This window comes from Phragmites australis, chromosome 9 (assembly GCF_958298935.1).
Source record: "Phragmites australis chromosome 9, lpPhrAust1.1, whole genome shotgun sequence".
Classification (NCBI taxonomy): domain Eukaryota; kingdom Viridiplantae; phylum Streptophyta; class Magnoliopsida; order Poales; family Poaceae; genus Phragmites; species Phragmites australis.
In genome coordinates, this window is record NC_084929.1 from 3,383,744 (window position 1) to 3,410,148 (window position 26,405).

General features: G+C 40.8%; 4 protein-coding genes across 6 annotated transcripts; 1 reads left to right on the forward strand and 3 right to left on the reverse strand.

Moving 5' to 3' along the window:
• Window positions 1-4,484: 4,484 nt before the first annotated feature.
• Window positions 4,485-5,238, reverse strand: LOC133929622 (uncharacterized; the record flags this gene model as incomplete). The annotated part of the gene is made up of 2 exons (XM_062376417.1): window positions 4,485-4,707; window positions 4,790-5,238. Coding segments are annotated over 2 exons (528 nt in total), but the record flags the coding sequence as incomplete, so codon positions are not given.
• Window positions 5,123-8,787, reverse strand: LOC133928420 (membrane-bound O-acyltransferase gup1-like). The gene is made up of 5 exons (XM_062374746.1): window positions 8,013-8,787; window positions 7,884-7,932; window positions 7,314-7,417; window positions 7,154-7,218; window positions 5,123-5,261 (listed from the first exon to the last, which is right to left on the reverse strand). The coding sequence occupies exons 1-5, from the start codon at window positions 8,132-8,134 to the stop codon at window positions 5,245-5,247; spliced, it is 357 nt and encodes a 118-aa protein (XP_062230730.1). The 5' UTR covers window positions 8,135-8,787; the 3' UTR covers window positions 5,123-5,244.
• A 45-nt stretch (window positions 8,788-8,832) lies between these two features.
• Window positions 8,833-19,211, forward strand: LOC133928418 (LEC14B homolog). 3 transcript variants are annotated; one of them, XM_062374742.1, is made up of 10 exons: window positions 8,833-8,963; window positions 9,182-9,690; window positions 9,816-9,935; window positions 14,253-14,330; window positions 14,467-14,649; window positions 15,447-15,524; window positions 16,735-16,907; window positions 17,003-17,158; window positions 18,217-18,277; window positions 18,660-19,209. In XM_062374742.1, the coding sequence occupies exons 2-10, from the start codon at window positions 9,334-9,336 to the stop codon at window positions 18,876-18,878; spliced, it is 1,425 nt and encodes a 474-aa protein (XP_062230726.1). In that variant the 5' UTR covers window positions 8,833-8,963; window positions 9,182-9,333; the 3' UTR covers window positions 18,879-19,209. The 3 variants fall into 3 exon arrangements, with proteins under 3 accessions (XP_062230726.1, XP_062230727.1, XP_062230725.1); XM_062374743.1 differs by lacking the exon at window positions 9,816-9,935 and having other exon boundaries at window positions 8,863-8,963; window positions 9,075-9,187; window positions 18,660-19,211; XM_062374741.1 differs by lacking the exon at window positions 8,833-8,963 and having other exon boundaries at window positions 9,161-9,690.
• A 106-nt stretch (window positions 19,212-19,317) lies between these two features.
• Window positions 19,318-24,250, reverse strand: LOC133928419 (ribosome biogenesis protein NOP53). The gene is made up of 11 exons (XM_062374744.1): window positions 23,910-24,250; window positions 23,274-23,452; window positions 23,116-23,187; window positions 22,866-22,952; window positions 22,412-22,522; window positions 21,949-22,031; window positions 21,021-21,140; window positions 20,807-20,929; window positions 20,495-20,561; window positions 20,350-20,426; window positions 19,318-19,704 (listed from the first exon to the last, which is right to left on the reverse strand). The coding sequence occupies exons 1-11, from the start codon at window positions 24,127-24,129 to the stop codon at window positions 19,692-19,694; spliced, it is 1,152 nt and encodes a 383-aa protein (XP_062230728.1). The 5' UTR covers window positions 24,130-24,250; the 3' UTR covers window positions 19,318-19,691.
• Between the last annotated feature and the right edge of the window lie 2,155 nt (window positions 24,251-26,405).

Consider the following 26,405-nt stretch of genomic DNA (forward strand, 5'->3'; position numbering starts at 1 on the left):
TGCACTTCTCATCGTGGTTAAATCACTAAAAGACCTGGTACAGAAGATTCATTATACTGAACTGAATATATTCAGTTCAAGGATTATAGTGGAAACTCTGTACCACTGGAGACATGGGGACCTGATTCATGCTGTTAACGAATTTATTCTTGAATCCGGTAACTTGTACCACTGAAGAGTTCATAGCTGCTGATCATTTACACGTCAGGTGTTGAATATTGTTCTCCTTGGAGAGCTATGAGCTGCAAGTATGTACACTATCAAAATATTTGATGGTCGATGTAATCTGCAAGTTATTGAGTTAGAAGCATGTTACTCTTGCTAGTATTTTCTATATTTAACTGTAATATTGAAGTATTTATTTACATTTGTATCAACACATCAAGAAGAAACTATTATCTTGAGAGTACTTTTCATTACATTAGTCCATCGATCCGTCCAACTGCAGGGTGATTACACTAGTCCATCAACCCGTGCACCGTAGGAGAAAACTTCCAGCAAACAATGAAAACTAGGACAACTCTAGTTTACTAGCTACATAAAACAGGACTGATATCATGTCAAACATTAGAATAAGACCATAACAACAAGCTTTGTAGGAACAAGAATACTATTAAACCAATTTAGGTCCATGTTGCGGTATCTTGCAAACTAGAAAGTAATAGATCATTATACACAGGAAAGACTTAGTGAACCTGTTGGCCATCAAAATAGGAAACAAGATGTTCCATGGTATAAGAACCAGAGAGATGTTACAAGTTGAAACCATCTAGACTTAGAACCCTATTATAATTTTTAGTTACTTAGTGTGGGTGGAGGGAGGAGGCCACCCTTATTTATACTTGTCCTTTGGTGCAAGACATTTGGAATGTTGCCATGTGATACATTCCATACACTTTTTACAAAATATCCAAAAAAATTAAATGCATAAATATAGAGAAATCACTAAATAAGTTTTGTATATGATATATTTATGACATGTTACCTTTTAACACTATATGGTGAAACCATCTAGACTTAGAGCTCTATTCTAATTTTTAGTTAATTAGTGCTGGTGGGGGAGGAGGCCACCCCTATTTATATTTGTCCTTTGGTGCAAGACATTTGGAATGTTACCATGTGATACATTCCACATAGTTTTTACAAAATATCTAATTTTTTTAAATGCATATATACGGAGAAATCACTAAATAAGTTTTCTATCTGATACATTTATGATACGTTACCTTTTAGCAGTACATGGTAAAACCATATAGACTTAGAGCTCTATTCTAATTTTTAGTTACTTAGTGCTGGTGGGGGAGAAGCCCACCCCTATTTATAATTGTCCTTTGGTGCAAGACATTTGGAATGCTTCATATGATACATTCCACATAGCTTTTACAAAATATCTAATTTTTTAAATGAATATATACGGAGAAATCACTAAATAAGTTTTCTATCCGATACAATTATGGCACGTTATGAAAATATCTAGACTTAGACCCATATTCTAATTTTTAGTTACTTACTGCTGTGGGGGGAGGAGGCCACCCCTATTTATACTTGTTCTTTGGTGATATTGCTATGTGATACAATCCACACACTTGTTACAAAATATCCAAATTCTAGAATTTTTTCATTTATTTAATCTAAAATCTAGGTATTTCCTACCATGTAAAATATCTATGTTCTACACATCTATTTACTTTGCCATGAAGCATGGCAACTCTAGTCTCTTGTAGTCTCCAAACTATTTTAAAGAATTTCATAATGCATTGCTACTTCAATAATCCTAAGTTGAATATAAACTAGATTGCAATTGTAATGAAAAAATTGTTGTGTGTTTAAGTAATAAGCTTGACGATGTAGAGCTGAATATGTTGTTGTAATGAAAAGTCGCATGAAGATATGATCGCTCTTCTTGCACTGAGGGAACTATACAGCTTTTTTTTGGACTTTTGCAATGAGAATACAAAATCTTTTTCATTCCAAGTGCGTGTGCCCCCATGATACGAATGTTAGTTCATTAGCCAAAGTGCGGATATTGGGTTCAAAAATATAGTGCGGAGTTCAAAATTGGTTGTATTTTTTTTATAAAAAACTGAAAAAAATATTCTAGGAACTTCGAAAGCGAAAATGAATATAAAGCAACATAATCGTTGCAATAAGAGCCATCAGATCTGTGATGAAGGGCAGAGATGTAGATGAATTTTCCTTTCATCGCCTACCCTCATGACGTCTAGAAATTTTGCAAAGACACCCTGTGCCCTCAGCTTGAAGCTCACCAGCCTCACGGGTCGTGACCATGTCATCCCTTCTTCAACTTGGCAATTCTCCATCGGTTACCTCCACCTCAATCTAGGGTTTGGGTGGCCCCGTCTCCTACCCTCATCTTGCTCACCGTGACGCTTACCGCCTCGGGCTAGAAAAGTATACTTCTTATTTGAAAACATTCTTTCGTTCCATTAACAATGATCCCTCCTAATTCATGAAGTATTTGAGTTCCTGCCTATATGCGATTTAAAGTTGTTTTTCTTGTTGAAAGTGCATGATCCTGAAATGGAATGCCTGGGATGTTTATGATAACAAAACACACGATCTGGACAAACTTTGATAGTGTAGTAGTCAAATTCTTTTGTTAATTTTAGCTTTGCTAATTTATGCCAATTATTTGTTGGTATGTCCTTCGAGGATGACTTGATCATTTTAACGGGAAGGCTTGTGATCCGTGGCTGGTATTTTCGATGCCTCCTGCTATAGAAGCCACAAACAGGTGGCAGGCTCATTGCAAAAGGTTCCTGCTTTGAATCAAAGAATATTGTCATCCATGTCTCGGAGATCTGTTTCAACTTTCAACACATCCTTGGCATGATCTGGAGATTTGTATTCTACTCATCTTGACAAGTTGTCAATTTTATGTTGCGGTGAAAACTTGTATTCTTGACTTTCTGTAGGACCTGGCGCACCAATTGAGCTGGCTATCTCAGCAGGAGCAGCAATCTGGAGCTGTTGAAACTGTCGTTCCTGTTCGACATTTGTGAAATTTCGATGTTGGTGACTTGGTTGCTCAAGACTTGTATGTTCTTCAATACAAGTCCATTAAGGGACTTGTGAAGGGCGGCAGAATCGACCTTATCTAATGTCTATCACAAGTCAGTACATGCAAGAGAGCATTGGAGATGTAATAGCTAATGCTTGGATCATATTATGGTCCAAGATTCTTCTGAATTAATGGAAAGGAATAAGTCAAGGAAATAAAAATTCTTAGTACCACCGCAAAGGTAACCTGAATTGGAAAATACCGTCTATGTATCATTGACATGGCTAGGCTCCATATGAAAGTCTCGCATTGGATGATATTTTTTTCTAATTTGTACATGATTGTGATGGTACTGAACTTTGGGTCAGGATTATCGTTTCGTGCAAGCTGTAAAGGTGTAAACTCTTTTTGGTCTATTATTGTGATTTGTGTGTCGAATGCCATCTAACTTGAAGGGTCAGAATGTTTCACTAATCCTTCATATTTGTTTTGAATCTTACCATATACTCGAGTATATTCTTTTGTTTTGTAAAGTCAAGATTACACCCTGTCCAGTAACATATATGCTTTGCGATCAGAATGGTTTCTCCGTTAAACATGATTTTTGTTATGGAGCATATTGATGACTAGTGAATGGAAAAAAACAACCCATGGACAAGAAATGAAGTTATATGTACAATCATATTCTCTGTAGCGGTGCAAATGATACATCACCACAAATAAGTAGCTGTGACGTGTCAAGGTTTTTGTCGCCACTTGCAGTCAACAGCTGCAAAAACAAAAACAAAAAAAAAAATCGATCGTGTCTCCTTCAGAACATGCTCTTTCTGAAATATTCGCCAAAAAAATCACGAAATTTGCCTCCATAACAATTAGAAGGAAGCAGTTTTCAGCAAACAATAATTGATCCAGCAACATTGCCTATTGGTATATAATGTACCACTATTTTAATCTTCTGCAACTATACCACTCACATTTATACATACAGAAAGTTTTGCATGATACTGAATCTACCAGGCTAGCCATAGATCTTTATGGGATTCTCCAATACAGAAAGCTCTTTCCTTTTGTGGAGTCAAAATTACACCAGTGTAGTAGTATTATGCTTTATGAGAGACTTAGTGAATCTGTTGTCCATAAAAATAGGAAACGAGATGTTCTATGGTTTAAGAACCAAACAAATGTTACATCCGGCAGAACATACCCTTTATTAAATGAAAAACCAAAAACTACGTCAATGATGAATTGGACAATAAAAGTTACAAAATAACATTAGAGATTGTGCAACAAAGGCGGTCAGATCGTGCTGCTCATCATGGATCTGAAGGTAACATCCAAAATAGCGGACGCAGTGAGTCCACAAAATCTTTTAAGGGCCGCTGCATTTCTTCAGTCCCGTTCTCCAAATTGAAAATATGCAGAAAGTTGTCGTTGGTTGCAATGTAATTCAGAAAGTATATGCAATTGCCGGTCAACCCAAGTTCAGAAGTGTAGCTTGATGCTCCAAAATTCGAAACCCCAATCTGATCTCCACCCAGAAGAAACACCCTATCTTGTCCACCTTGCACCAAGCTGGCGTTGAGAAATCCATCTTGTACACCACAACCTAGGCGATCTTGTGCGTGTTCTGGCCGTCGAAGAAGACGAAGACCAGAAATAGCTCGCCGCAGGACTTGACCAGGTACCTGGACCACATCGGTGTGCTATCAGGGGTGTCGACCATGTCGACTTGTATTTGTTTTTAATAGTGGAATCTATTTCCACGACCTTTTTTTTAAGGCAGGATCGAGCGAGGCCGTTTCATACGCGTCCACTCCATACATGTCCGTGCAAGCGTTCAGGCTTGTACGCCGTGCGAGCGTCGTCCTTGCCAACCGAGCTAGCGCCCGGATGCGTGTCGACTTGTAGTAATTGAAGGTTCGGCTCGGCATCGACGGGGTTGAACTTGTAGTAGAGACCTTGCCTCCAAGAGCAGCAATGCCATTGCGCCGGGCCATACGCCTCTCCACGGACAGGTCCTTGGCGTTGTACATGGTCAGAGTGTAGCCATGCATGGCGTTCCCACTTGCTTCCCTGATCGGGCAGAGCCAGTAATCGAAGCCATCCAGATTAAGGACCATCACGGCGCAAGAGCTGGTGCTAAGCTTGTCAGAGAGAAGGCACTTGTAGTGCATGGGGAAGTCCTTCTCTCCATGGACGGCAGGGCAATCCACTGGTCGTCTTCAGGCTGCCTTTGCAGCTAGCATGTATAATATGGTATTTAGAGAAGATGTTTATAAAAAAATAGGTTTTTTTTAACTGCTCTAGTATAGGTGAAGCACAACTACTTATATTAGTACTAACAAGATAGTTAAATATGTTTAAGCACCTATAGTTTTTCTTAGCATTAGATATTATAATTTTTATGTAGGTGTTATGTTAAAATATATAGGCTTGGCTCATTATATTTATATAATTTCAAATAAATCTTAAAAGCACAACCATGTAGAGGTAAGTGTGTAACTTTTAGTGCCACCTTACTAGTGGGGGTGGAGGACAACCAACATAAAAGTGTTTCTCTCCTCCATCCATATAGCATGTGTAGAAGAGAGGACTATAAGAACACATGTGTGCGCTCACGCGCCTCGCCTCGTCGGGCCATGGTGGTGGCGGTGAGCGCAAGGCCACGACACCTGCGTGAATGGTCCGTCAAAATCGAGTCCAATTGCTAGCACATGTGTGGCCTCTTTTTACAGTTTTATACTTTTGCCCACAGGTATGGTCTCTTTTTGTAGTTTTATATTTTTACTGCGTGGATAAACAGATAAATATATAGAAATCATGTCGGTTAAGAGTTCCTTACCACCTTAGCTATCACATGTTTATGATGGAAACCGGATATGATATCCTTTTAAACTTCGCTACCAAAGCTCATAGGTGACAGGTCATAACTATAACCTGTCACTTATGCAAGTCATAGGTGACGGGTCACAGTTATGACCCGTCACCGATGACGTTTTTGTTGAAATATTGATCCAAAGTGCGTTTAGTAAAAAGGGTATAACTTTTGTATAAGAACTCCGATTTCGACGTTTTTTGACTCTACGGATATCTACATAAAAAGTTACATCCGTTTCTCCCTAATTTTGTTGGGTTCTGAGAATTTTTAGAAATCAAAATCAACCAGAATGAAACAGTGGTCATTGACATATCTCACGAAGTTCAGTAACTTCGGTTTGTTACTTCAATGGTTTTAAAGTTTTAATGGGGGTTATGATCAAGGGCGGATCTGGGCCTGGGACAACTAGGTCCATGGCCCTAGTCGCAGCCTAAGTTACCTATGTTTATCAGGCTCAACCAAGAGTCCCATGGGCCAGCCCCAGGTAGGCAACGCAGCCCACAACGCACCACTGCACAAGTCCAGGTCTTCATGGTGGTGTGGCCCATGCAGGCATGCTGCGTGCAGCACTACAGTGGCATTTTCTTGTGCCATGGCAGCAGCACCGGCCAAGTATTAGGTAGTTATCTAGTTCAGTTTAAGACTAATTCGATATAAATTTGAAATCGTAGAATTATCCTATTAGCAATCATTACATACCGAACACAAAACATTTGCATTTCATTTTGTAGAATTACATAATGAAATGGTCCAACACATTGTCGTCTTATTTTGCTGTTGCAATATAAGACGACCAATCTCCTCAAGAAACGTTAGTATGAACTGCTTTATATTTTGCAATTTTCATTTATTTAGTTGTACTATTGAGCTTGGAGTTGACGTATCATATCAACTGTTCGCTTAATTTTATTATATCTCGGTGTGTGTACTGATATGGGTAATTTAGTCACTTAGTTCTTGGCCCTAGGTTTGGCGAAACCCTAGATCCGCTACTGGTTATGATATTTTGGGGTTTTTTTTTCTGGTTGATTGTGGAACAACAATCTTCAAAAATATGTGAAGGCACTAATTTCCATTTATTTTCCCCCACTTTTCAAATTTAAAATTAAAAGACTCCAGAATACAAGTCCTTTCGTCACCTCCAAAGAATCTGAAGAGAAACTAATTCGAAACGATATAAGCTTCTATAAAAAAACAGCTCAATGTGTAAACATTATTGCCATCAAACAAAGCCAACGTAAGGAGAAACATACCAAAATTGAAGCATATGAGCCATCGAAATGTACCCCGATAGTTGTCTAGAAATGCCAGCTTATGCCTATTTGGATAAGAAAGTAAAATCTCATAAAAAACAAAAAGGAAATGGAAAAGACATCTTAGTAAAATGCAGCACAGTATCATCAAAAGTCTCACCAGAACAATGAGAATGAATAGCCTTCATAGACTCGGTTAAGAATAAGAACAGATAAGTTGAAGGTCCAAATGAAGCCAGTGCAGTACTTATATCGAGCAAATAGCCACAAAAGAGAAAATGGTGATCAACAATAAAACTGTAACCACCAATAATCAAAATTTGAACAGCAAAATTGATTCAGACTCAAGAACTTTTATGATTGCTTTCAAATGATGGTGTCACTTATTGGTTAGTGATGATCACATAACCCAGGCACCATTGGGAACAGGAATGACGACTTAAAGATTCACAGATTTAGCAACATCTAAACAATGTCTTCTGCATGCTCAATATTGTATGTACAATTACTGGAACAGTTTCCTGCTATTGAGATCATGTTCAGACCCCAAAATTTTCAAAAAGGGGTCCATCCTGATGGCTGGTTTTGTTGACAACATGAACAATGCTAGCGTGCAATGAACTGAGAGGCAGATTAGATTCCTCCACGTATGTGTGCTTTTAACAAAATAAGAAGAAAGATTAACACATATTGAAGTTAAACAGCAGTGAGGCAACATGCAACCACTGACCTTAACAATGGAGTAATTAATCCACGATATTGAAAGGATGAAACCAACACTGCAACAGAGACGAACAACTTAGAAAAATTACAAACAATGGAGAGAAGGCAAATCAAAATGAGCTCCTCGGTCACATACCAAGCACCGTGAAGATAACACAAATAGCTCAAGGACAGTATAAGCCACAACAAAGCAGTCCCTTGTCCCTTCAAGCCATAGCAATATCGCAATGCGTTAACTAAAACCAGAAATGCTCCCATTACAACAGTCAGAATCGGCAAGTTTCCGCGGAAGTTTCTCCATTGCGGATCGGACAGGTCCTGAAACAGAAGGCAAGGAAATCAAATGGGCAGCTCCTCAGTCTTCAGGTGATACAGAACACTGACAAAAACAGGCGAAATTTCAGAGGCAACTGCTACAGCCAGTCCGATGCGTGCACGCTCGGCGTTGGCGCCCGCTCGAGGGATCGCCGTCGGCCGCCACTCCCGTTAGGAGAGCTCAGGGATGAAGAGGAGAGTCGGGGAATGGGTCGGAGCTCCGAGCTCGCGCGGCACGGCGGCTGCCCAGCCCTCCGTCAAACGCCTCCCTCGCGGACTCCGACCAGGCGACTGCCGTCTCCAATCCGAGCCTCCGAATCTCCGATACAGTTTTTGGGTACGGACGGCCGGCCGGCCACCCGCCGCTGCAACGCTCCAGATCTCGGCCAGTTCTCTCCCGCCTCAGGGCTGGGCTGGGCCTGGGCCTGGTCCTGGACTGGAAGGTTGGAGTAGAGCAACTGGGCCATGGCCCGGGCCCAGGTCACTCGAGTGACGTAACGCCACACGCCACGTGCCGGGAGAAACAGCCACCTCGCCGACCGCCACGTGTTCGCGTCCTCCTCCTCCGGTCACTGGACGGGCCACGGCACACCGTGGGGCCCGCAGCTCAGTGAGCCTGGCAGAAGAAACGCATGGTCGCAGTTTTACGGAAACACCCTTCGAACCAGCACGATTTGCAGCCCAGTGCCCCCCTCTTCTCCTCCCCGCTCCCTTTCTCACTTCCAAGGAGACGCGGCCAAAACCCCTCCGGCCTCCGCGGATTCACTCCCCGGTACGGTTGCAGCGATCTCTCCTTCGATTCCTTAGCCCGCGAATGTAGTATAATTCTGGTCTCTGCAATCTCTAGTTGTTTTTACTGAATTCTTTTCTTGAGTTTTTGAAGGGATAAGAAAACCCTGTGTACTCCCCGCAACAAAAAAAAAGAAACCCTGTGTGCCTGCTTCAACAGCACCGCCTAATCTTGTCTTCGTTTCCAACAATTGGATGCAGGATTCTGTACGTTTTACCTGGATTTATCTCTTCTCTGAATCCTGTCGTTACAGAGAATAATTGCAAGTGCGAATTACATCAAGCTCTAGAAAAATCGGTTCTTTAGTAGTAGGATTTTTGGCTGATTAAAAGTAGCACCAGTAATACCAAGAATGCGAAGAGTACGGTGGAGTGCTCGCGGGGAATCGTCTCGGGAGGTGGACCGCGAGTTCGAGCGGTTCACCATCTCCGATGGGATCTCCCACCTCACTAGTACCAGGTCGGAGCCGTGTAGCAGGACTCGTGGTGCCGTTACCGCCAGCCGGATGAGGCCCTTCTCGACGTTTGAGCTGCTGTCGGCGAGGGAGTCAGGCCGCTCAGGCGGCTCTGGATTCTCTTCGGCCGATCGCGCCTATGTTGGCAGCAAACACATCCCAGCGAAAGGGCCATGGAGCGTCGACGACATGGACAGCGAGGCCTACGTCTCGCAGTTCTCTGCTGATGGGTCATTGCTCGTTGCTGGGTTTCGGGTAGGTGATTTTGCTGTTACAAGGGATAATTTGGCCATAGATGTTTTTTGTGCTTTTGTTTGTGAAAAGTTGCACATATGTAAGTTGTCTAGTGACTAACGATTCATTGCAAATGTGGTGATAAGGGAAGCCGCATCAAAGTTTACAATGCCGATAAAGGGTGGAAGGTTCATAAGGATATATGCTGCAGAAGTCTGCGGTGGACAGTTTCAGATATTGCTCTCTCACCTGACCAACGATTCCTTGTGAGTCTCTTATGCAACAAAATTTCATTTTATTCCCTCAAAAACAATCCATTTTGGAATGGATCTTGGACCTTTTGCCTTCTGTTTTTGAGGGAATAAATGTTTTAAAAAATGTTATTAATGATTATTTCTTCGTCTAAATAATAATGATCATTTCTCTGGGGCACTAATTGCACTGCTTGGTTATGGACAAACGGTTGGTACTGACATTTATGCACACCGAAAAACTAGTTGCCGTGCAACAATCCATTTCCCATTGTGTTTGGTGAGACCATGATCTATACAAGATTCTGTATCAAGTAATCTAGTTACTACCTATTTTGATGCATTTAACCTCTACTGGGATTAAATTTCCCAAAGCTTCTTTTAAGGCATATTTTCTTTGCTACTTGTTCTATAGCATAAGTTTGGTGTCAAAACTACAGAGCTTCATCCTTTCTTAAATTGTATCCATAACAATACTTTTTTAAACTGTGAGTTGGATTTCAAATTTGCAATGTGTTCAGTGTGTCAAGCATGGCCATATTAGCTGGCTGCCTGTATCACAAATGAATCTCTTAGTACTAGAGCTACTCATTTGTCTGAATATCGGTCCATACCCTTCCTTATTTTAAACTAACAAAGCAGCTCTATCAATAGTTCTTTATCCCTAGTATGTATTCCTTCTTCAAAATTTACTGCATCTATGCTTTCTATAAAAGCAGGGCCAAAAGCCTTTGGTCTAAAAAAAAGTTACTGCATCTTCAATCTTGTATGCTTTCTGTGACGACAAACTGAGTAAGGGCCAGTTTATGGTTGTTGTGATGTGTTATGCACATGGTTACGGCGGTATGGCGAGGCGCGGCGACCCACCACCTTCACAACTTTACAGCGCCTTTTGTGCGACGCCATACACACGTGGCGAATACACACATTATAGTCTAGGATATTAACAAATAACAATGTAAATGTAGCTTAACAGTTATAATCTACGATATTAGAAAATGTAAATGTAGCACAAAAGGCAAATAACAATGTAAATGTAGCACAAAAGACATATAACTCTCTCATGTCTCAAAGTTGTACTGTTGTGTCATTGTGTGCTAATGTGCTTAAGCTACTGTTATGTGTGCTAATTGCTTAGTGTGGTACTTTGCTATGTGTGCTACAGCTTAGAGTATAGCTACTGCCTACTCCCTACTGTTATGTGTGCCTAGTGTAGCAGTGCTTGAGCTGTGTGCTACACTGTTACGGGCCTACTGCTACGTGTCAATGTGTGCTTGAGCTGTGTGCGTGCTAAGTGCTCAAGTGTGCTACACTGCTACTGCTAGTGTGTGTGTGCTACTGGCATACTGCTACTCTGCTAGTGTGCGTGTGCTCATAGTGTGATACTGGCCTGCTGGCTGCTAGTGTGCGTGAGAGTTGAAACAGAACAAAAAAAACACAATAGAAGAGGAGCCGAGGAGCTACTCGATGGAGGGCGGCTGGGGGTGGCCGGCTCGAGAGATGTCAACTCGAGGGTGAGGGCGGCCGACGAGGGAGACATCGAGGGCAAGGCCGACGGAGGGCGAGGGCGGCCGAAGATCCGAGGCGGGGGCGGCGAACACAGCGGGTGCAGGGGCGGGCGGAGATCGACTGTCCCACCTCCGCCGCTGGCGGCTCAAGCTAGGATTCCTCAGTCCTTGCGGGCTCTCGATGGATGCGGATAGAATGGTGCGGGTGAATTCCTCAATCCTTAACTGGATTACCAGGTAAGTCACCACCAACCTAACCTTCTATTGCGCCCGCCACAGAGCCGTCATGTGCCACAGGACGCCATACAGGCGCCACGGGGACGCCACGGTGAGCTGCCATGTGCCATAGGACGCCATACAGGCGCCACGGGGACGCCACGGCGATATGGCGGACGCCATACACGGCGGAGTCGTGGCGTCCCTGTGGCGACAAGCGGATTTCCGCCACGACGACATATCGTCGTTATGGGGACGATATCTCGACGCCATAACAACTATGGTTATGCACCTAGGCTACCCTATGGAGTACAGCTACTTACATTGTTACAAGGACCTTCACCAGGTCCAGTGAGATTTTATTGGTATAGCTCCAACTCTACCGATGGGGAAAAGCTTGCTCTTAAGTAATCATTATATCCCAAAAAAATGAAAAAAAGGAAGGTATTTTTGAGAAGCCACTACATGAGTGTTGGGACTAGTCTAAGGACAGCTCAATACCCTTGCCGTATATTGAGCCAGGAATCAATCTCAATATACGAAGACTTCACAGATGATAACAAAATACAATGTCATTAACTTAACGTGCAAAGATTGTTCTTACAGAGAGGACCTCCGAGGGTCAAAAGGCGAATAAACACTACAGCTAGCGCAGTCTTCTCATCCGCATCTTCCACAGGCAAGTCGATGTAGAGCACCATCTTAAATTTCCCCATCCTCAGAGTAATCTTCAGAGACTTTCCCGACTGAGCATAATTAATTACTATTTTTCAGAATTAAAAACATTATAGAAAACCTTTTAAAACATTAAAACTATTATTCTTGATTTTCTAAATCATTTTCAGAATTAAAACATTTATTTATCACTAAAAAATTTAAAACATTTTTATAAAATTTATTCTTCTGGAATTTCATTCTAAAACAGTTATCAAATTTATTAAGGAATTTACATAATTTTTATATTAAAGAAACCCTTTTTCCAGATTTTATTAGATTTTCAGAATTATTTTTCTAAAGAAAAAGAGTTTTTATTGCGCAAGATGACGTTAGCCTGCTAACTGGGTGGATGGGCTGATGTGGCTTGCCACGTAGGACAAACATGCCCACGTGGCATGCTGATGGGGATTGTGTGCGCTGACTGGGCAAAGCGAAGGGGTACGTGATGGATCTAATCCTAGTCGTTGGCTACGGATCGGACGGTGGATGGGCGTTACCTGGACTCCGACGAATGGCCAGTGATGGCAATGGGTTTCCGCGGCGGCACTCTTGTCGGAGAAGCGTGGAACGGCGCTGCGCAGCCTGGTCTTCGACGGTGAGCGGCGGAGGAGGATGCGGAGGTGATGGCGAGTCCTCCTAGGGGACACGTCGACGTCGGGGCGGCTCGTGGTGGACTGGCGGCGGCGAGGCACCGCGATGGAGGCGGAAGTTGGCTGGAGAGGACTCGAATCAGCGCGGATGTCGACGGTGAGCAGGGGAGGAGCATCCTGGGATCTCAATGACTCCGTTTGAGGGGCGTGTTGGTGCAACGGCGACAGATCTTGGTGGTGGCTAGAACTCGATGAGGAGGCTACTAGGGTGGCGCTGGAGCTCTGGAGAGAGAGGGAAAGGGATGCGGGGGAGCTTGTGATGCTTTGGGCGTCTCGGAAGGGGAGGGGTTCCTTTTATAGGCTGGGGAGGTGAGGGCGCGCTTGGGTTTGGTTCGGCGGCCAGCGAGATCTCCGTGGGTCTTTCCTTGCGCTTGTGCTTCAATTATGGGTGCAATTGCCTTCTCTTTCCTTTCTTCATCAGCGGATTCCAAAAAACGTGCTCACACGGTGGACTCCTTCCATTTCCCGGCGCGGGATTGATGGGATTTGAGCTCAACGCTGGCGGAGAGAAAAAGGAAGGGGAGAGCAAGAGGAGGAAGGTGGTGCTAACAGGCGAGCCCAGGCGGCAGAGAGCGGGCGCGACCGGGTGAGCACGGGCAAGGTTGGGCCGGCTCGGCGCTAAGCGGCCTAGCGCGGGGAGGGAGAGCAGGCCGACGCTCGGCTGGGCCAGAGGAAGGCCGGGGAGATCGGGCCGAGAGAGAAAAAGAGAGAGAGGGTTGGGCTAGGCTGGGAGAGGGAGATTGGGCCTGGGAGGGATTTTGTTTTTCTTTTCTTCCTTTTCTTTTTCTCATTTCTTGTATTTCTTTTATTTTATTTATTTCTTTTGAGAAAAAATTATTTTGCAAAAAAACGGGTTGTCGCAATGTGCCAAGTTGTAGGCTGCTTGCATCATTTTATTAGTAGCACAGACTTGATCTCAAGGTTTGTTATTTATTTCACCCGAAAAAATACCACATAGCAGAAACTAGGTGATTTTGTAGTATGAAGAAAATAGGCATCTAAATTCGAATAGAAGATAACTGCAACTTGGGTCCTTAGGGCGTGCACCCATGCCTCCCACCATCTGAACTATGTTCAGTTCCTGTTGTTCTAATTTACCATTTTAAAGTTCAATGTTGAATCAATTTTTACATGCACTGCTTACTTCTTTTCTGGAAAAGAACCTGTCTTGTGGTGTATTAGGCATTTCATGTTTATTTGCATGCCTGTTTTTTCATCAAGCTCATTTGATCACTTCGCAGGCCTATTCAAGTTTGTCGCCTATTGTTCACATTGTGAATGTGCAGAGTGCTGGAAAGGAATCACATGCTAATATTACAGTATGCTCTGTTTCCGAACATTTTCAATTGTGTGTCCCTGTCAAAAACTTTTAGTTTCATGCTCGTGCTGAATTCATAAAACTTCAGTAATGTGCTTGTAATTCATGTTTATATCCTTCTTCCTCTTTTTCTGCAGGAAATTCATGAGGGTTTGGATTTCTCTGGTGGTGGTGATGATGATGATCTAGTAGACTTTGGAATATTTTCTGTAAAATTCTCAAAAGATGGTAGAGAAGTAGTTGTTGGGAACAATGAAAGATCAATATTTGTTTATGATCTTGGAGCAAATAAAGTATCAGTCCACATCCATGCTCATACGGTATAGCATCATCTGACTAGCACTATTTTGTTTGATTTAATTTGATGTGTTTGTTAAATGAAACTTAGTTTTTTGGCTGGCTTCATTTTCTCTTGCTTCGTTCGTTTTCTGTGGTGTCTTAGCTGCCTGATCCATTGCATGCTCGTCATCTTTGTGTCTCAGTGTATGATGAAAACAATTAATTGTTTGTGTCAAAGTTTATCAACCATGAATAAAATGTCAAAACAATTAATTGTTTGTGTCAAAGTTTATCAACCATGAATAAAATGTCAAAACAAACAGCTACTTTGTCACAGTGCTTCATCATAGAACCATAGAAGTGTCTGATAGCTTGAGAATTTCATGGATTCAATCGGAAGTACTCTCATGATGTCATAGAATGTTAGTACCTTATAGTGGCACACTTCAGAATGAAATATAATGGGACAGTGAAACAACACTAGTTTCAAGTGTAGTAGGTTTAAAGTAGACTAGACATCAGCATGCCAAGCCTACGTCAGTCCATTGCATCAACAGCTTAATCATTCAATATATTTGCCCTAGGACAATTTTTTTCAAATATCATGGTACGATTGGAATTTGGAAAAGCTGAGAAGTATAAGGTTCATGGTACTTGATGGTGGAAGAGCCAGAACCATGTTTGAGCTAAGCAGTATAAGTTCATGGTACAGTTGGATGCCTTAGGTTTGGAATGTCGGCTAGGAGCAAATAGATATTTATCATCTTCTAGGTATTGTGTTAGGAAAATACAATATTTGTTTTTGTGATCTCATTTTCTTTTCCACTGTTTCTCCAAGTCTGATGTCAATGCGGTCACCTTCGCTGATGAAAGTGGTAATGTGTTGTACTCTGGAAGTGATGATAGTCTTTGTAAGGTTAGTATTGTTTGGATATATTTCCTTTTTGCTTTCCTTAATCTTGCTTCCTTAGGATCATCTACTTTATCTATTCCAATTGCAAATGTAAGTTGTTTTAGAATTCTCAACTCTTCCCTAAATGTATGTTATCCTATAATCCTATCACACCTGGTTTTAAGACCAAATCGAATGTAAACTACATATATGACAAGATCAAGCTACATAGATGTAGTAATATCATAAGTGAGTAGCAGACATAATATCTATTATTACAACGTATTTTATTACATCAACGACCCAAGGGTCTAAAAGGAAATAAAATTACAAAGTAGCGGAAATAAACTCAGCGCGGCGCTCAACCCCACAAGAAATCAACCGAAAAATCGTCTACCTAGAACTTAACTCCATCTTCCGGGAAATCCTCGTAGTCTTCACCTTCTGAACAGCAACAAGATTATGGAAGAGAGCAAGCGTGAGTATATGGAATACTCAGTAAGTGTGGGAAAATATGACATGTAGGCCAAAGTCAAGATAAGCTTAACTCAGGGGTTTATTTGCATAAATATCGTTTTGTAGTCAAACTTTTATAAAGGCAACCTATTTACTAGGTGAAATATTCTTTAAAACCTGAGCCAAGGTTCCAACCATCTTGCTTCACAATCGAGGTTCCAACCACCTCTAAACAAAGCTAACTCGAATCACAGTTCCCGCCACTGTAATCCACCATGTCCAACCCAAAAACAAACCCGAAAACTCACCCAAATAATCATGTGAGAAGTTCATGCCGCTTATGAATAAATGAGCCATATTTCCCCATGTATAAATGAAGGGCAAAAGGTCATTGATCTACTTTCTAAATACTTGTGCACAACTCTAAAATGACATACATTTGCAATTGGAGGGAGTAATAGATAATGCAACTAGCACAATCTATATGATAAATATAATTAGAGCTGAATAGGCGATGCATTGGCTTTATGGTACAGCTTTGAAACTTCTTGAACCAAACAAGCAAGTTTAAAATGGCACAATGGGGTACTTACCATCTAGATTCTAGAAGGTAAGGATGAGAAACTACAGAAAAAGTAAATTCAGTGAAGAGACTGTCAGATCGTCCCTTCATGTTCTTTTTTGTTTGGAGGGAAAGTCCCTTCATGTATTCATCACTTGTCATCCATTTATCCAGTCTTACCTTGGCTGACATTTTTTTGCAAATTACAACCCTCAGGTGTGGGATAGGCGTTGCCTTATTGGGGAAAAACCATCAGGTGTTTTGACAGGTCATTTAGATGGGATCACATTTATCGATAGCCGTGGTGATGGGCGTTATTTCATCTCCAATTGCAAGGATCAGACAATCAAACTTTGGGATATTAGAAAGATGACCTCCGCCGTGAGGGCGTATGGCTTTTGTTCTATACTTCTATAGCCATTTATTATGTTTATATGTTGACTCCAAGTTCTATTTTTATAATTTGCTACTGTTGTTTTCACAGTCGCCCACTGAGAATAGTGGATTGGGACTATAGGTGGATGTCATTCCCATCAGAAGCCCATCATTTTAGGCATCCACATGATCTGTCTCTGGCCACATACAGAGGTCATTCTGTTCTGCGAACACTTGTCCGTTGCTACTTCTCCCCTATGCACAGGTCAGGAGGGAATTGCGGATTATTTTTTTGTCTCTTGCATATTGAAACTTTAATTTTAACTACTTTAGCTAGGTTACATATGTTACCAGAAAGGTTATCATAGACTCAAACCTGGATTGTAGGGTCTACCATATTATCCTATTGGACTGTTGATATAATGATATCTGGACATTGGTAGAGTATTTATGAGCCACATTAAGATCTGATCACTTGCAAAACAAAAATCAATGATAATATGACATGTTGAGTTTGTTTCACTCACTATGATGTCGTCTGCAGGTCGCTCCTCTTTGTCCTTGAAAGTTCAGTAATTTAGTATCGCATGGCACCTTATTACCAATGGTATAAGGCCAACATGGCATATTTGGCCCTAAGCAAGATTTTCAGGCTGATGATCCTAAGAAAGATTTATCAGATTTTTAGAAGCACGTTTTTAGTACAGAAATTTAATATTATACAATACTTAAATCTGCATGTGCATTTTGAAGTACTTAATAAAACTTTGTAGATCTGGGTGCACTTATTCAGACTTTTTAAACATTGTGTAATTCAATTAACTTACTTGAATATCGTATGCATCCAATTAAGTTTTTTTAAACATTGTGTAATTCAACTTTTGTCTAAGTTTGTCATATAGAAGTCCAATATGTGAATGATAAATTGGTAATACCTTGCTAAGTTAGAATAGCATGTAGAGAGGGAAAACAAGACAAATTGAACTTAAAAAGTAACTTAACAAATGGCAATATCCACAGTTTGTTGTTAGAAATGTTTTAGTTCACGTAAAAATGTATTGAGTAGTCATGTGAAAAGCCTTTTTGACACGTGTAAAGTATTTAATCCAGTCATCTCTAGGTTTATTGCAACCTTGGTTGCTGTAGTCTGTAGGTGCAAAGTGCCAAAGTATTAAGTTTGCTTTCTGTAACAACATGAGTAAAAAAAGGTAAAGAATGTGCTTTGTTTTCCCTATTGTGTTTAAATTAACATAAATTATGTGTGGTAACACTGACAAATCTCTATTCATTTCTTTTCCTCCATTGTTGTGTTTTTGGTCACAGCACGGGCCAGAGGTACATATACACAGGATCCAGTGACAAGTCTGTATATATTTATGATGTGGTATGTAGCTTCCATCTTCTCCTTGAAGGCTTGAACAACTTTGTCTATACTTAAATTTTGATTAAATTTTAATATTTTCCAAATTATTGCCTGCTGAAGTCTGGCACAGTGTTTGGATACCCAGTATTAACTATCAAGTATCAAACACTACAAGTAAGAGCATAATGCTCTCAGCTATACTCCCTGATGTGATTTTGACCCAACACGACTAGATGGAAGTTTTGGGTTGGCAAAAATACAGAATGTTGTGTTCTACATTCGCTGGTCACCCATTCTGCCTATATAACAGTAGCCTCATATCCCATGAGCATCGCAGCGACATTTGATCTTTCGGCACAAGCATTGTTTCTGACCGCTTGCTCTGAACCTGCTGCTCATGCAGGTAACCGGAAAGACTCTGGAGAAGCTCTCATGGCATGGATCAATCATCAGAGACTGTACCTGGCATCCGCACTATCCAACGCTCGTCAGCTCCTCCTGGGATGGCTATCTGGCCCGGTGGGAGGCCTCAGGTGACGAGGACGACCCTTCCATGGTCACCACCGAAGAGCAGAGGACAAGTCCTTACCTTACTGCGTACAGTGACTCCTTCCTGTTGTAGACAAGTTTGGTGCTTGAGAACCCGACGTGCACGATCAAGTTTCTGCTGTCTGTAAAGTGCGTGATCCAAATGGTAATGGCATGGTGTTTCGCATTGTAGTTTCCGGTTTGCGAGTAACACCGCAATTTGTACAGGGTTGGCTGCTTGTTTGGCAGCATAAGCACTCATGATGTGACATCGGGAAGGGGGAAGGGAGTGAGGTGATAAGGTGATAGTAGTTTATAAATTTGTTTAAAGCATGTTGAGTAAGTAATAGATTTGATAAATTTCTGTAACACCTATAATTATGATACATGGGATTTTTTTTGGTTTAACGAAAGATCCAGCAAAGCTCTGGCGTTATAGTCGTAATGGAAGGGCAAAGTATAGCAAGTGGATATCCAACGCAAGCAGCAGAACAGCGATAACAGGAATTCTTTCGGCAAATTCACCCACCAGGTTAAATCATGATTCCCATCTTGTTTTAATACGCAAATTATTTTGGCAAAACAAAGGACGAAAATTATTTCGTCAGCACTGGATCAAAATTACCTCAGGTTCATAACATATCGTCTTCCCACTGGCGAGGCATATCAATCATTGCAAGGACGAAACATAGCCCTAGTGAACACTGAACATGTAAAAAAATGCGAGTCCGGTAAAACATGCTCTTGGTCTACAATGGGCACTTTAGGAAGGCTTATCAGCACCATTTGACGAGAGCAACTTCTTTTAGGCCTCTGATGCTTCACCAGCGCCTTTTCATCAACATTGTTTGAGGACCCCCCGAGATTAAGATAACTGGGCCACCCATCATACTGGAACTTGGCTCTTCTAGCGACGTTTGCTGCACATGAATAAGTGCGTCAAGACTGGATATTTTTCCTAAATTGTTAGCTTTTTCACCAAGCACATAATGGTCTCCTGATGGTGAAACGAAAAGTTTTCACGTCTAGCATGAAAGTATGCCAAGCTGGACAAAGTTTCCATACCCCTAATGCTTGTCTCTTGAAGTCAGAGGGAATATAACTTAATAAAGACCTTAGCACAACCTCAAAAAGCAACATTTTTTCCAGAGTAATTATTTACCCAGAGCAAGTTTCTCATAATTAAAGGTGAACATCAATCCTTCAGGATTTTACTTAATGAGATGGTTCACTTGATTGTCCTTTGGAGAAAAAAACAGTTACAAGCTTGGCCAAGGGTATACTGTTTCCAAAGCCTGAGAAGATATCACCAAAATTATCAACAGCCATACGCAAGATGCCATGACATAAATATGAAGCACTGGAGTATTATACTAAAGACAACACGAAATTAAATGCATGCAGAAAAGGAGATACTGCAATGCATGAAGACCGTGTCAGTCAAATTTGTAATAAAGGCTAAAGCCCAATATACGCAAATTTCTCAGCCAAGGATTGCAGTACTGAGACATTCAACACTCCCAACTTTTATTAACTTCTCTTTATGAGGAAAAACATAGACAAACCTCATTCTCTTGTTTGGTGCAAGCATTCCACGTTTCTCAATGCTCTTGTAGCGATCCCTTGCTAGATTACAACAGCCCTGCACGAATATGATAGTTAACTCCTGTAGAATAACTAGACAGAAACAACGCACGAAGTAATTGTTACCTTTAGATTTCTAAGAGAGCCACTAATCTCTTCAGTCAATAGAACTTGCACAGGGGCTGGTTCAAATCTGTTAGATCAGAAAACAAAAAACTCATCACCAAGTATTTAGGACAATATCTTGATATAATCCTTCTCTATGAAAACATCCTCCATAATCTACTACCACATCATTATAGACAAAATATAAATGAACTAGTGGTTTGCAAGATCTCTAGAATAGCATAGCCATTTTCACCATAATTCATGAAAAAAAATATAAGAATCACTGACAGAAAATATAAATCAACTAATCAGTTAGTTTTAGAAATGTACTTGTGTCTGCCCAGACGAGGAGGGCCTGATTTGAGCCTTTCCTCTTTGGTCACAGTTCGCCGTATGCGCTTCTTCAACTTTTCATCATCCTCTTTAGCTATCTCATCTATTATATTTGGCAAGCTGCAAAAATACAATAGCATAAGAACACTTTTGTACAGGAAAAAAAAAACTATTCTTCAAAGCTTGATGATCTGAGAATATAAAAAATTACCTGTCGATTTCCTTTGAAAGATTTTCTATTTTCTTTGCCTCCACTTCTGCTCTTAACCTGTCCTTACGACGAGCTCTTCTGTTCAGTTCTACTCTTGTAACTCTTTTTGTTTTGTTCTTCCTGAAAAGGAATAAATCAAAAGATAAAAATACAAAAACATCTTCAAATATAAATGGGCCACAACAGTGGATATCGTGACTCAATTACTTTTTGTGAATAAACACCTGAAACTTAAATAGTAAACACAGTGTTTTTCCTCATAAAGCACATCATATCTCCAAAATTCTCTAATCAGATTAAAAAATAATGGTCTAGTTTGTCATGGTCATTTTAAAAAATACTGCAAACTTCAATTCTTATATAATTAGTTAATTACTTTAAGTGCATAATTTAGATGAACATCACATGCCTTGCTTTGTTAGCTTCTAATGGTAGCAATGGAGGAACATATATAACGTCACCAAATTTTCTAAAATACAACAAACTTTGAAGAACAAACAAATTTACACGAAAAAAAAACACACTAGGTGACACTAACTTTTTGCAATCATTAATGTTGTGACCATGAAAGATTTGAGAATAGAACCATGTACCAAGTCAAAATTTTACAGCATAATTTAATTCATATTACAAATTAATACTCCATCCAGTCAAAGTAAGTGATATTTGGGACAAGTAATTAAGCATTTAAACTATTAAACTTTGTTGTCCAATATTTTCATGAATGTTAAGATTGCCCATACGAAAACTATATGCATATATTTGCCCAAAAACTACTTACATGATAATATAATTAACTAGCTTTTTGTAAATATTACAAAAGAAACCAATGTTCCAAGTTGGTTTTGTAGACCATCTCAACTATCAATGTTCAAAACAACGTTTATTTGTGACCGGGGTACTGTGGAGTATAGACCAAGTGTTTAACCTCTGTCCAGCCGCATCAGCATCCTGATCTCCATCACCCACTGAAACATCTTCATCTGCATCGTCAGCATCAAGAAAGAATTTCTGCAGGCAATGTGAAAGAAGGTAATGATCAAACATTACACAGAGAAGTTTGTAACATCATAAAGTACACAATCTGTACATAGGGTGCCATAATATTTTATTTCAATATTCAACATCGGACGATCAACCTGAAACGATTTTGAGAAAAAAATCCAACAAACATAAATGTCATCTTTAAAGGAAGTGCTCAACTGCTCACTTGCCATTGATGAATTGTTTTAAATATGTATAGATCAGAATTTCTGCATTTATATTTCAAGGATTTGACAAATCCAAACACACATGCAGTTAGAAGTAGGCCTTCTAATAGAAAGATAGGGCAATGTTGAAAGCTCAACGTCACAAGATGAAGCAGTATAAGCCTCAACCATAAAACTTACATCTTCTTCAGTAATAGCTTCACCAGGAACTATAAGTGGCACAGGTTTAGGCCCCAATTCTTTTGTGTAGATTTTACGCATTTCATCTGCAACTGCTTGAGCAAGGGAATCCTACAGATACCAACACAAACTGTGTGAGTAGAATAATTTTCCCTTTTTAGTGAAAACAACAGTAGGGTCCTCCTCTACTGTCATCATAAAAAATAAAAGAATGCAGGATATGGCACTCAATTCAGTGTCGGTTCAGGATTTGTGACCTTGTCTCACTGACATATGGCCCACGAACCCCACATGTCAGTGAGACATAAGCCAAATCCTGAATTGCCACTGAATCGACTGTCATATCCAGAAATATTCCTAACAAAAGATATTCACTAGCCTAAGAATTAGAAAGTACTAAGAAAATGGTAAAATTGCTCGTCTAGAACTTTAGAATAAAAACTATAACACATACCTGATGTGCTTCAAATGGAGGATTAAATGAACATCCTGGGGGCTCAACTTCAACAGCAGGAATCACCGATGCCGTTGTAGTAGATCTCTGCCAGTAGAAATACAAACAAAAAAAGACATTTTAGTAAGATTATGTTTCGCAGAAGTGACCAAATTCAGAATTTCATAAACAGTACACCAAAGATCTGCAAATAAAAAAAATACATTCTGTAGATACAAACAGTAGAGTAGGTTGTGGAGCCTTAAATCACCTTTTTTGCCTTAGTATCTCCTTTACAATCCCCACCCCATATGTCAAGGTTCTTTTCAGTGGAATCATCATCCTGTACCAAAGACAAACCACCAGTTAGCAAGCTAGGCCTCAAAGGAAAACGAGTTACACTCATTTCAGATAGTCAATAGTCAATACCATGGGGACACTTTTCTCTTTGTGTGTCTCCTGCAACTCCTTCTTCTTTGCCTTCTTCTTCTCCTTCTTGGTCACCACAGAGGATGGGACTGGCTGTACAAACGGGTTCCGCTTCAGCACACTCTCATGGTAAAGAACCTTCTCTCTCTTCTTCTCAATCTTCCTTTTGACAGGAATATCTAGAAGCAGTAATCAACAGTTCAGCTATGCTAGAAGATGCATTAGCAGGAAAACCACTGAGTTATAAATGTGGAAACATAAACAGTAATGACACCAACTTTTAGTGGGTATATATGCTTTAAACACCAATTCAAAACTACTATGACAACCCCATCACTAGTATGAACTATGAAGATCAAAGGGAGCTGGTAAAGTATTAGGCCCTCCGATCCCAAATTGAAGATTAGCAAGTTATCACGACAACAACCAGACAAGTAGCAATTAAGTAGCACAACAGAAACACCCGTCGACATGAATTCTTTGGATGTGTTACTCTAGCAAGCAAACTTAACTAAGTACCATATAATTCTGAACATCAAGCCTAACACATTCCGTCTCTCAAGCCCGACCACCGGAGTAACAAAACAGAAGAGGTCTACGAGAAGTTAGTGGCGGCGTAGGGGGGGCGGTGTTGACCTTTGGTAGTTGTGCCGGAGGCGCTGGCGGCCGAAGCGGACGCAGAGGCGGCGGGCTTGTCGACGTAGAAGAGGGAATCGGAGGAGAGCGATGGGATGGCGGCGGCGCCGGCGTGGGAGTCCCGCGTCTGCTTCTCGAAGAATTCGTCGATGTCGTCGGTGCTGATGTTGGCGCGCCACGCCTTCTTCCCCTTCCGCGAGCCCTTCGACGCCTTCCCCATCGCCGCCGCCGCTCTCGTTCGCTCGCGGTGGTGGGAAGCGGCGAGGTGAAGGAGGCCGCGGGTGTTTGAGGAGGAGGTAGGGTAGGGGACGAGGAGTTTTGGTGGCGAGTTAGGGTTTCTGGGATCTAGGTGGGTCACTGGCAGGTGGGGTCTCTAGGTTTGGGGCAAATGCAATGAAATTGTTCAATTTGTTGCTTGTTTCACTAAAACTAAAAGGAAATTGCATGTTTGTGTGTGTGTTTGGTTCCCCGAATCTCTATTATTTTAGCTCAAAGGGTGCGGAGAATTTTAAAAAGAAAGTTTGTTTTGTTGCATGTATTAATTGTTGTAGTTTGGACCGATGAGTAAAAATATATGGTATCATTCTAGCCTATGAATAAAGCTCGAATAGAGCTCTACATCCGTTTATATAGGTAGACTTATTATCAGTATCATAAAATCTTCTTCACAAGAATAATCAATAATAATTTTTAATTCTTGCATATGTTCCTTTGATCTTAGATTTAATCAATCAAATAAAAATTCAGCTCAACCTATCTAGATAAATATAATCAACTAAATACTCTTTTTTAATAAATATAACTCTTCTCAACCTATTTTATCTCAAACTATTTATAGGTACCGCTCTACAAAACCTCATTTGAGAAACCAACGCACCCTTTAAGATCCTCTAATTTTTTGTGTTTTTTCTGCATCACAAATTCACATATGGATGTTGCATATATCACCATGTGTAACAATAGTGCTTTCACTAGCACACACCTTCTAGAGTATAGGATACGCATCCACGCAAAAGTGACAGTCAAAATTTGTACCGTCATCTATCGTACATCCACATATCTTGCAACCTTGTAACAGTCGGTTCCCTTCAATTTAGCCATCATGTTGGTTGAGTGATGTTCATGATTAAAGTAGGTACTTTTTAATGTGCAAATGTATCTCATGTTGCAAACAAATACTACATGTTTACTCATCGAATTTGATTTGCCTAAGGTAATCGCTTCCATTTAGCCATACTATCAGACATATTATACCACTTGCATACCAAGGACAAATATTGGCAGGTACTACAACTACTTCACCCTCATGAACATGTATTTTGAAACAAACACTTCAAAAAAAAAGATTTATATTGCCAACAGAGTAATGTTACTCATTACATTTCACACATGTATTGGGCATTACTTCCTCCAATCACAAAGGGCCTTTTAGAATATAAATGCAATTGTAAATACAGGTTTGACCAAAAATTATTGTAACAACATGATCTCCTCTCTCTCTCCCTCTCTCTCTCTGTCCATGGGGCCCACCTATCGTTTCCTTCCTCCCCACCAAATTTCCCCCTTCCATAATAGCGCCAGACGTCTATTTTGAAATCCCGCCAAGCTTGCGCACATTCAAGACCAATTGTACGCGTATATGGAAACCATAAGCCTCCAATTGCAACAAGGCATCAAATTCGCAATGGAAACATGGAAAGTGACGCCAAATTTCTGCCGCCACATTAAAACTTAGCCGGCGATTCAATCCGCACCTCCCGTCTATTTAAGCAGCCTCAAGCCCCTTTACGCTCCACCACACCCATGCCCTCAATCCCCGTCGTGAGTTAGCCTCCTGAGAACTCCTGCAACGCCACCGCACCTTTCTAACCTTAGTGCATAGACATATCTCTTTCTGTTAGAGCGCGGTAGAACCGCGACCATTGAGGCTATCCACGTCGCTCAGAAACACACGCCATCCGATTTTGATCGTGTGGTCGTCACATCTCCTTCCTTATCATATCATATTAGGAGCCACCAAAGGAATCGAGAATAAGGGTCTGTTTAGCATAGAGTAGCTTCCCGGCTGGAATCAGGAAGAGCTCTGTCAAACAGCAGCTTTCAGCTTTTAGCTCACTAAGTGGAATCCGTGAGAGCGATTCTCTGAAATAAACTATAAGCTGGGAAGCTTAAAAAAACAGCTTCTCCCGATGACAATATATAGAGTCGATCCTCATGGGTCAATATGATCTATTATAATATGTTACCATATATACTTAACAGTGTTGACAATGAATCAGGATGGAGAATAATGGCCATAGCAGCAGCAGCAATATCCTTGAAAGGATGATATCTAAGAAGTCCCAAGAGTTGTGAACCATAAATATATCTCATGTTTTCGTCAGTTTAGTTCTCACCATTCTTCTTAGCTATTCTTTTTTGTAGTTCATATTCAATGCTGGTGTTTTGTCTTTAGTTTTATTTGGAGCATGGCCCCAGCTGGTTGAAGAAACAGTC